Genomic DNA, 11,484 nt, shown 5'->3' on the forward strand with positions numbered 1-11,484 from the left:
TGTAAAACAATTGCCCCACACATCTCCATTAATGTTTCGTCTTCTCACCTTAAACTGTAAGGAGATATTTTCTGAATGACAAAATCATGATATTTCAACTGATCTGTCCATGGGCAACTAAGGTATTTTAGTGATGGAAATGGAAGAATAGTCGTTTCCTAGAATATTGTGTACAGTTTTGGTCTCCTAATTTAAGGAAGGACATCCTTGTGATTGAGGCAGTGCAGCATAGGTTCACGAGATTGATCCCTGGGATGGCGGGACTGTCATATGAGGAAAGATTGAAATGACTAGGTCAGGATCGAACCCTGGTCTCTGGCGCTGTAAGGCAGCAACTCTACCGCTGCACCACTGTACCGCCTGTTTTCATAGATCAGTTAGGCTGATAACGAGATTCAACTTGAAGTTGACTACACCTATCAAGAATAGAACTTTGATTTCTCGTTGTTGCCCAATCAAAGGCTGAACTTACTGCTTAACTAACACAACTAGGCTTGAGGATCGACTTTTGCTCAGATTTATTCAGATCAACATTTATGCTATTGTTCAGCATTATTTGTTATTACAATGTAAATCCATTTACCAGGGCAGATAACTATGTACCAGAATACATTTAGTTCTACAATGCATATAAATAAATCATAAATGTTTTTACGGAAAAAAAACTATATCAATAACTTATATTCACTGATAAAGTTATAAAATAGAGCATGTTATGTTCAAAATTAATTTAATATCCAGTTTGATATATTAGATCTATTCACACACAAGTACTGTAGGTCCATTAGTAACGGACTGTGAAGAACATACAAGGTACAGGATACTGAGTTGATCAGCCATGATCATATTGAATGGCGGTGCAGGCTCGAAGGGCCGAATGGTCTACTCCTGCACCTATTTTCTATGTTTCTATGTTAAAAGCAAGTGATTCAAAGGCATGGACTACTTAGTATGGAACGAGCTGTCAGAGAAGGTGGTTGAGACTATAACAGTTGAGGTTATATACAATAAACAGCATTTAATATACATTTGGACAGGTACATGGATAGGCAAAGTTTAGAGGAATACGAGCCAGGTTTACAAGGATAATCCCAGGAAGGAGTAGGTTAACCTATGATGAGCGTTTGTCACCACTGGGACTATACTCGCCTCAGAATTAAAGGGTGTTCTTTTAGGAAGGAGATGAGGAGAAATTTACTTAGTCAGAGGGCAGTGAATCTGTGGAATTTGTTGCCACAGAAGGCTGTGGAGGCCAAGTCAGTGGATATTTTTTTAAGGCTGAGATAGATAGATAGATGTTTGATTAGTACAGGTGTCAGAGGTTATGGGGAGAGGGCAGGAGAATAGGGTTATACACCAGAATAGGATACACCAGCCACGATTGAATGATGAAGTAGACTTGATGGGCTGAATGGCCTAATTCTACTATCACTCATGACCTTAAACATGGGCAAATGAGACTAGCTGAGATGGGGCATCTTGGTCAGCATGGATGAGGTGGGGCCGAAGGGCTTATTGTGTACTGCATGACTATATGACTATAATTTAAAAGAAAACTTAAAATGGATTGGGGGACAGATATAGAAAAGTAAATGAAACTTTGGCTAAAATGTAAAAACAGAAATACAAATAACAACATCAGAGGAATCATATCTCTACTATTTCTTGGCCTGAGAAAGAAATAGGTGGGAATTTGGAGGAATAACATAAAAAGGTAATAGATTTAAACTTGAAGTTACAGAAACAAAGATTCTTAATGGAAAATAATAATGGTCCCTTGCAGGTTCTGACAGTGTAGATTCACGAGGATAAAAGGGTACAGCAAAAAGTGTTACAAGAAAATCTAGTGGTGGGTTCACTGGAAGACCAAAGGTTAAGTCTGTAGTTTTAAAAAGTGAGTAAAAGTAAGTAATTTTCTCAGAGCCAACAGTAAATACAATGAGTTAGAAAAACCGAGGTAGAACAAGTGTTTTTTATTCATGTTAAATCTGGATGTTGGCTACATGAATAATAATGAACCATGACATTAGAAAGAGAATTGAATAAGAGAAAAAGGATATAGAAGATCTGAATAAATGTTTGTAGGTAACAACACCTTAAATATAGGCACAGGTACATGGGTAGAGTAGAATTGTGCAATGCTGTTTCATAGTTGATGCACCTAGATTATTGAGAGCATTATTATTTATTCCAGTGTCATAGAAATAATATGGAAATAAAATGGAAAAATAATTTAAAAATTAATGCAAAGTTCATGTTCGGCTTTGAAAAATCCTTGTATCAAAGCAACACTGATTGCGTTAATTTCTAATCAAAACCCTCTCTGAGCAAACTTCTGAGGTGTAGTGGAAACAAGGAAGTGCAGATGTTGGTTTACACAAAAGGATACAAAGAGTTGGAGTAACTCAATGGGTCAGGTAGCATCTCTGGAGAACGTGGATAGGCGATGTTTCGGATCGGGACCCTTCTTCAGGCCGATTGTTAGAATCAGTCTGGAGAAGGGTCTCACCTGAAAAGCCATCCATCCATGTCCTCCAGAGATGCTGCCCGACCCATTCAGTTACTCCAACTCTTTGTGTCATTTTAGGAAGTGCGGTATCATGATAAGGGAGCTGGAAGTTAATTCTCTGTAAATTAGTATGAGGATTGTCTCACGAGAGACGAGAGATAAATGAAGTGATGTAAGGTGATATAGAGCTCTGAAGAGGAGTCAGATCTAAATAGGAAAAATTGGATCACTGTTCATAAGGAGATAATATAATATAAAACAATACTTGCAATGGATAGGGTACAGAGATAGACAAGAAAATTTGCTGAATCAAGAAATAAAATGCAAAAGAAGAATGTGCCAAATTAGCATAAATACGTTTTCATATATATTCGCAGAACAACAAATTACTAATATTCATTTATATAGCAAATTTCATGACTTTGACACTTCCCAAATGCACGATGACGTATTTATGAAGAGTGATCGGCATTGTAATGAATTGGGGCAGTTGGGAAAGGGCGTCAAAGATGTGGAGTCGAGATACAAAAGCTGAGGAAGGACATCCTTGTGATTGAGGCAGTGCAGCGTAGGTTCACGAGATTGATCCCTGGGATGGCGGGACTGTCATATGAGGAAAGATTGAAAAGACTTGGCTTGTATTCACTGGAGTTTAGAAGGATGAGGGGAAATCTTATAGAAACATATAAAATTATAAAAGGACTGGACAAGCTAGATGCAGGAAAATGTTTCCCAATGTTGGGCGAGTCCAGAACCAGGGGCCACAGTCTTAGAATAAAGGGGAGGGCATTTAAGACTGAGGTGAGAACAAACTTTTTCACCCAGAAAGTTGTGAATTTATGGAATTCCCTGCCACAGAGGGCAGTGGAGGCCAAGTCATTGGATGGATTTAAGAGAGAGTTAGATAGAGCTCTAGGGGCTAGTGGAGTCAAGGGATATGGGGAGAAGGCAGGCACAGGTTATTGATTGGGGACGATCAGCCATGATCACAATGAATGGCGGTGCTGCCTCGAAGGGCTGAATGGCCTCCTCCTGCACCTATTTTCTATGTTTCTATGACTTGAATTTCAATTCATTGTGTAGATCAGAGGAAAATGGCTTTGTATGGTGGAGGCGCTAACGAAGGAAAAGATGAAAGGTTAATCAAAATCAGTAGGGAAATGGTCCGACATATTTTAACATGTTTTCATACAATTAACTTTCGAAGGAGAAGTAAGGGTCATAGATATAAACATTTGAACATGAAAGCTTCAGGTCTTTAAGACAGGTAGGGAGAGGCTAATCAAGGGATATGGGGAGAAGGAAGGTACAGGTTATTGATTGGGGATGATCAGCCATGAATGGCGATGCTGGTTCGAAGGGCCGAATGGCCTCCTCCTGCACCTATTTCTATGTTTCTGTGCTAATGGGATAAAGAAGGAAAGGATTGCACTCTTGGAGGTTCAATTGGCACAGATGATGTAAATTTGATGTTGAAACATCAGGGGGCATCAGCTTTGATTTCAGTCTATGGTGTATTTACTCCAGGGTGTTAATAGTTGGCCATCAGTGACTCCTACATAAAAATATATTTTCTGGAATGGTGGGAGTGGGTGAAGTGGGGAGGTGGGGGGTGATAGGTGGCGCTGGAGAGAGAGGTTGAGAACTTTTATTTGGGCTGAATGGTCTCTCCCCCCCCCAAGTTCAATGGCAGGAGCTGGCACAGATGTGAACCTCCCTCCCTCCCACAGAGAGCCTGTGAAACCTGCCAACACTCATTATCTAGGTTTGCACATTAAGACTGGTGAGTGATGGAATATTCTGGAAGGTCCCGTGGAACTGCACCTTCTGGGAAAGGAAGGCGGGTGGAGAATGAAAAACAGTGTCAAAATATTTACAATATTTGGGTAAAAAGAATACGGAAACACAGTCAGCAACATTTAAACAAACTGTTGAAATTACTGAGCACTCCGAATCATTGTGTTTCAACAACTTTTATTTAAATTTCTTAAAAACTATTCATTACCTTATTGCATTGTAAATAAAAATTCTTTTTTTTTTAATATTAACTGATCTTAGAAGTCTCCGGATAAAATCTTACAGCGTGAAGTTAAAGAGCAACCAGTTACTGACGTATAAAAAGGAAAAATAGAAACTCACTCTTACACAAGGCTCATCTGCACAGATTGGGAGTGGACCTGGTCGGTAGCAGAGACTGACTGACATTAATGATTAGCGTGCTACTCAGGCAGGTCGGAGTTAGCTCAGACGTTTGTCAATTTGTGGTCTCGTTTCGCCGCATGTTGTAGGCAGGAAACCACAGTAATCATTTTGGGTTTTTTTTTGTCTTTCTAAATAAAAAGCAACAGGTATGAGAAACATTCTCTGATTCGCATTCCCGAGTAACGTTTTTAGTGGATAGCTCAGATAAGAACACGCGGGAGTTGTGAATGATTTTGGAGGAGGAGTGAATTTGTTTTTGAATCTTGAATTGGTTTTTTTTTTTGTCAAATCACTTATTAAAAAAAAATAGGACGCTCCGCGATGCCCAGACAGTAACATTTTCAACTCAATTCGGGTTAAAAGGCTTCTCTTTAATGAGTATATCTGGTAAAAAAGTATTGGGACAATTAGCACAAGACATGCTAACCACAGCAGGTCTTTCTCTCGCACCCACTCTTGGAAGTTGAGACAACATCCGATGCTCATACATCCTAAAGAGTTGTTATCACATTGGAAGTTTAAGTCCTTGGTTATTGTTCGCGTTGTTTTTATTCGTAAATTCAAATTCTTCTTTCTCATGCAATTCTGGCACCTCGAAATAAGGGTCATCGTTGAAGCAATACTCGTCTTTGGGTTGGGCTAGGAAGGGTAATTTTAAGATGAATCCGGTGACTGTCCCTCCAAGGACAGCGATTCCCAGACAGACCCCGATGGCCGCTGCCTGATATTGGGCTTGGTCCCAGGCTGTTCGTCCCCCTCCCGCCTTCAACCGTGGTAGGATCCGGATCAGCTCGGCCAGCCTCTCGTCTCCTTCCTTGGGCACTCTCTCCGGGAAGGTGTCGTACAGGCCGTGTCCGTAGCTCTGGTCATCCGTCAGCAGGATGGTGGCGATGCCGGCTATCGCCCCGACGAAGCCGGGGATGCCGTGTAAGTTGTTGATGCCGCACACGTCCTGGATCTTCAGCTTCTTGGCCAGGAACGGGGTGAGGTATTTAAATCCCAATGTGCACAGGACGGAGGCGATGCAGCCCAGAGTGAATGCCCCGGCGGGGGTGACCATCATGTCCGCTGCCGAGCCCACCGCCACCCCGCCGGCCAACGCCGCGTTCTGGATGTGAGCGATGTTGATCTTGCCCCGCTTGTCCAGCAGGCTGGAGATGGCGAAGGTGGTGAGGGTGCACGAACTGAGTCCGATGTAGGTGTGCAGCACTGCCCGGTGCTGGCCGTCACCGGTGGAGGCGAAGACCGAGTTGAAACTGGGCCAGAAGACCCAGAGCAAGAGAGTCCCCAGCATGGCCAACTTGTCCGAGTTGTAGTCCGGCCCCTCGTCCTTGTGTCCACCCTTCAGGCCCGGCCTGTACAGCACCGTGGTGACACTCAGTCCAAAGTAGCAAGCGAACAAGTGGATGGTGATGGAGCCGCCGACATCCTTGATCTTCAGCAGCTCGATGATGACCCACTCGGTGGCCGTGAAGATGGGAACCTCCAGCAGAGCCAGCACCAGGATTTGCACCGGGCTGGTTTTGCCCAACACCGCCCCGAAGGAGATCATGACGGTGGCACACACAGTCTCGGCCGTCAGCAGGTTGTACACCCCGATGTGGATCTTGCCGTGGTGGAAGTGGTAGAACCAGCCTTGCACCAGCAGAGCCCACTGCACGGAGAACACCGCGATCATGAAGTTGAAGGCGATGCCACCGTAGCCGTACTTCTTCAGGAAGCCCATGAGGAGCCCGAAACCCACGAAGATCATCACCTGGATGTCTTGGAAGACGGGGAAGATGGCATAGAGCTGGTTGCGGCTGTGATCCGTCTCGTTGCTCTGGGCGGCGGCGTCCGAGTGGTCATCGTAGGTGACAAAGAGGGCGATCAGCACCAGTAACACCCCCTCCAGGAAAATGACGAGGAAGGGCAGCCGGCAGCGTACGGCGGACATCCCGAGGTGGTTCTGCGCCGTGAGAGCTTCGTGCACCGTGCACCGTGCGGCAAGCAGGCAAGCAGCGCCTCAGCTGCTCCAACCAACACCAGCGCTTTCCTCCCCCTCCCACCCCCTCACTTCTCTCCTCCACCGTTGCTTTCTCGCTCCCGCTGTCCTAGCGCGACTGAGCTGCACAAAATACCACCTGAAACTGGACTTTTATACCAGCCCAAAGGAGCACGTGACTCGAACTTTGATCGTTCACTCACTGCATCTGCTTATCTTCTCATGAGCAAAGGAGCACACACAATATGAGTCTGAAGAAGGGTCTCGACCACCCTCAAAAACCCGGCACCCGCTGCTGCTGTCCGGAGATGCTGCCCTGTGCCGCTGAGCGCTGGGGAAACCAGCATCTGCAGTTCTTTCCTGCACATACACACAATTCGGGATTTTTTTTGGTGACTGGTTTACGTTCTCCAACCCCCCCTCTCCTTCCCTTCCCTTACAAATTACTTTCTAAAGAAGTGTCAAAGACCAGTCAAAACGTGCCAATCCCTAAGTTGACAAACAGTACTTCTCAAAGCGGACTGCTTTGTGCAGGAAGGACCTGCAGACGCCGTTTTAAACCGAAAATGCTGGAGTAAACTCAGCGGGTCAGGCAGCATCTCTCTGGAGAGAAGGAATCGGGTCGAGACCCTTCTTCGGACTGACTTCAGAGTCAGGCATCGTTATTTTTTTTTCGCATATAGTTTATTCATTTGTTCTATATCTGCCTACATCACCGTATATATCTGTTTAAGAAGGAACTGCAGATGCTGGAAAATCGAAGGTAGACAAAAATGCAGGAAATTCCTTCGCTCCATAGACGCTGCCTCGCCCGCTGAGTTTATCCAGCATTTTTGTCTACCGTATATATCTCTCGTTTCCTTTATCCCAAACCAGTCTGAAGAAGGGTCTCGCTGAGTTACTCCAGCATTTTGTGTTTATCCTTCTTGTTATTTATCCTCGCCCCCCCCCCCCCCCCCCCCCACCCCCACCCCCCCCCTTCAACTCCACCCCACACACACAAACACACATACTCGAGGCAGAGCATTTCCTGTTTCCAAAGGAGTCGTGTTCCCAGCAGCGGTTTGAACTGGACTGTGGTGGAAGTCCCGAGTTGATTAATATTCTGGAATGCTTCCGAAACCGGTGCATGGTTTCCTCCTGCCAGTTTGTGGCCGCTGTTATTTTGCGGTTAATTTATCAACCTCAGAGGTAAGTCACAGTCCGTGTGGATCAGATGATAGTGCAGTTGTTGATTAGAGTAATCTGCAGAATTTAGCAGTGGTATGCGTCTGTGGAATTTAGCAGTGGTATTTACCTGTAGCGCTCTAAGAAGTTTGGTGGGAGTATTGGGGTGGAACTCAGCGGATCAGGCAGCATCTGTGGTGGGAAATGGCCTACCCCTGCACCTATTGTCTATTGGTAGACAAAAATGCTGGAGAAACTCAGCGGGTGCAGCAGCATCTATGGAGCGAAGGAAATAGGCAACATTTCGGGCCGAAACCCTTCTACCCAAAAATCCTATAGCGGAGGATCTTTGATTCTACCTACACTAGTATTATTTGTTTATGTGTATGTGTATGTATATATATATATATATATGTATTATATATATACTGAACTTTTTGTGTTTGGAAGGAACTGCAGATGCTGGTTTACACCGAAGGTGGACGTAAAAAGCTGGAGTAACTCAGCGGGACAGGCAGCATCTCTGGAGAGAATGAATGGGTGACGTTTCGAGTCTAAACACAATGCTCTGTAAACTTCGTGCAATGAGGCCACTTCACCGCTGGTCAGCTGAGCACAGAGTAACTTGTTGAATATCTTGAGTAAAGAGAGCGTACTAATAGTGTTGAGCAAACGTGTACTTCCAACATTTCTCCTTTTCTGACCATCGAGAGAAGGAATGGGTGGTTTCTGGTCGAGACCCCGGTCGACTCAGTCTGAAGAAGGGTCTCGACCCGAAACGTCAGCCGTTCCTTCTCTCCAGAGATACTGCTGCCTGTCCCGCTGAGTTACTCCAGCTTTTTGTGTCTATCTTCGGTTTAAACCGACATCTGCAGTTCATTGCTACACATGTTTACATCTATTGTGCTGCTGTAAGTAAGAATTTCATTGTTCTATCTGGGGCAGACGGCAGGAAAACACTCTTGACTCTTTGCATTTTTGCTCCAGATTGCAGCATCTGCAGCATCGTATGTTTCGTGTGCGTTCGCGCTTGAAGCGCCCACAGGCTGCATCGATACACTGTATCAATGAAGTGATCCCTAGGTGTTGCTGGCTCTGGTGTTTGTTACATACTTGCAACACTGTTGCAGACTTTTTTTTTGTATCAATAAATAATTTTTACTTAATTTCAACACGATACAAAAACCAATAAAAATCCAAACCCGTAATGACAAACCCACCACCTTGTTACAAAATCATCAAACAACTATCTTACAAATATTTACAAATAACTTCCCAATGTTCCCAATGTTGGGCGAGTCCAGAACCAGGGGCCACAGTCTTAGAATAAAGGGGAGGCCATTTAAGACTGAGGTGAGAATAAACTTTTTCACCCAGAGAGTTGTGAATTTGTGGAATTCCCTGCCACAGAGGGCAGTGGAGGCTAAGTCACTGGAGTTAGATTTAAGAGAGAGTTCTAGGAGCTAGTGGAATCAAGGGGTATGTGGAGAAGGCAGGCACGGGTTATTGATAGGGGACGATCAGCCATCATCGCAATGAATGGCGGTGCTGGCTCGAAGGGCTGAATGGCCTCCTCCTGCACCTATTTTCTATGTTTCTATGTTTTTATACATCCCCGGTAAAGAGGCACTGTTGCAGACTTTGGGGGGAGGAGGGTTGCAGACTGCTGGGGGGAACGGGTGAAGTGCGTCCCGTTTGTGTATGAACATAATTTGATGGCATATTTTAGTGCGCTGAGCTGTTATAATCGTTTGTAGTCTGAGAAATGCCGGCAGCGTTGGAGGGAAAGTGTGACGGGTGAATCACAGATTAATTTAAAAAAAAATGCATTTACAGTTTTAGTTCTAGAGATACAGCGTGGAAACAGGCCATTCGGCCCAACGTGCCCACACCGGCCAACATGTCCCAGCTACACTAATCCCACCTACCCGCGCTTGTCCCTTATCCCTCCGAACATGTCCTATCCAAGGAAGAAACATTTAGATATGTGTTGTCCTATACGCCAGGGACAAGTTACAGAAGCCAATTAACCTACAAACCTGCATGTCTTTGGAATGTGGGAGGAAACCGGAGCTCCCGGAGAAAACTCATGGGGGTCACAGGGAGAACGTACAGACAGCACCCGTAGTCAGGATCGAACCCGGGTCTCTGGCGCTGTGATGCAACAACTCTACCGCTGCGCCCCTGTGCCGCCCCTAATGTCGCGTCTCTCACAACCCCAAACTGTTTTTGCAGCAAAGTCCAGCCAACACAGGCTGGGGGGGTCGCTTGTGTTTGGTGGCAGCTTTGGCCATTGCGTGAGAGGCTCCGTTAATGTCCAGGATCTAACGGATCTCCGTTAGGTTTGAGGATCTCAGACCTCCCAGCAACGAGCCCACTTCACCGTTGATCAGCCGAGCACAGAGTAACCTGCTGAATATCTTTGAGTAAAGAGAGCGCCGTATTAGTATTGAGCAAACGTGTACTTTCAACTGGTCTTTCTCTGACCATCGATATGAATGTCTCGCCCCCGTGTTCCCAGCACGGTGACGGGTGGAAGCAAGGAACTGCAGATGCTGGTTTGCAGAAGAAAAAAGACGCGAAGTGCTGGAGTTAGTCATAGGGTCTGTGTCGCTGAGTTACTCCAGCACTTTGTGTCGTTTTCTGAAGTGATGGTAGGAGTTTTTTTTAGTTCAATTAGTCAGTCTCTTCAAACCACTGCGCCAGTTCGTGCCGCCATAATAACTTTACAGACGGTCCTAAAATTCACATCCGTTGATATAATCATACATGCAATCAGGGGCCTGGAGGTGCCAGCGATTCTACCGTCTTTACTGAGTCCAAGGGTGTTGATTGATTCCTCATTGAACCTCGCCACCAACGATTCACACCCTTCCCCTGCGCGCCGACCTTTGGTGTTTCTGACATTTGGCCCCCATGTCTACGTTGCCCAATAACCCAGAAGTGAAGGTTAAACTTATAGACAATAGGCGCAGGAGTAGGCCATTCGGCCCTTCGAGCCAGCACCGCCATTCAATGTGATCATGGCTGATCATCCCCAATCAGTACCCCGTTCCTGCCTTCTCCCCATATCCCCTGACTCCACTATCTTTAAGAGCCCTATCTAGCTCTCTCTTGAAAGCGTCCAGAGAACCTGCCTCCACCGCCCTCTGAGGCAGAGAACTTATGACATGATACTCGCTACATTCAACTGTGCATGGTCATCATTCCACTCGACCTGACAATCATTTTTTGCCCAGGTAGGTTGCTTGACTGATGCTAAGATTTAGATGAACTCGAGATTCCTCCAGATGAGAAGGTTAAACTTATAGACAATAGACAATAGGTGCTGAAGAAGGGTTTCGGCCCGAAACGTCGCCTATTTCCTTCGCTCCATAGATGCTGCTGCACCCGCTGAGTTTCCCCAGCAATTTTGTGTACCTTCCTCCAGATGAGGTTTAGTTTAGCTTATTGTCACGTGTACCGAGGTACAATGAAAAGCTTCTGTTGCAATTAACCAGTCAGCAGAAAGACAATGCATGATTACAATCGAGCCATTTACAGTGTGTGGATACATGATAAGGGAATAATGTTTAGTGCAAAGTAAAGCCAGCAAAGTCCGATCAAGAATAGTCCGAAGGTC

General features: G+C 45.3%; 1 protein-coding gene across 1 annotated transcript; it reads right to left on the bottom strand.

Annotated features, from left to right (window-relative positions):
- Nucleotides 1-4,475: 4,475 nt before the first annotated feature.
- Nucleotides 4,476-6,672, bottom strand: LOC116986174 (ammonium transporter Rh type B-like). The gene has a single exon (XM_033041413.1). It carries the CDS (start codon nt 6,645-6,647, stop codon nt 5,217-5,219), a length of 1,431 nt encoding a protein of 476 aa, XP_032897304.1. The 5' UTR covers nt 6,648-6,672; the 3' UTR covers nt 4,476-5,216.
- Nucleotides 6,673-11,484: the final 4,812 nt, after the last annotated feature.

The sequence above is a fragment of the Amblyraja radiata genome, chromosome 23 (genome assembly GCF_010909765.2).
Source record: "Amblyraja radiata isolate CabotCenter1 chromosome 23, sAmbRad1.1.pri, whole genome shotgun sequence".
NCBI lineage: Eukaryota > Metazoa > Chordata > Chondrichthyes > Rajiformes > Rajidae > Amblyraja > Amblyraja radiata.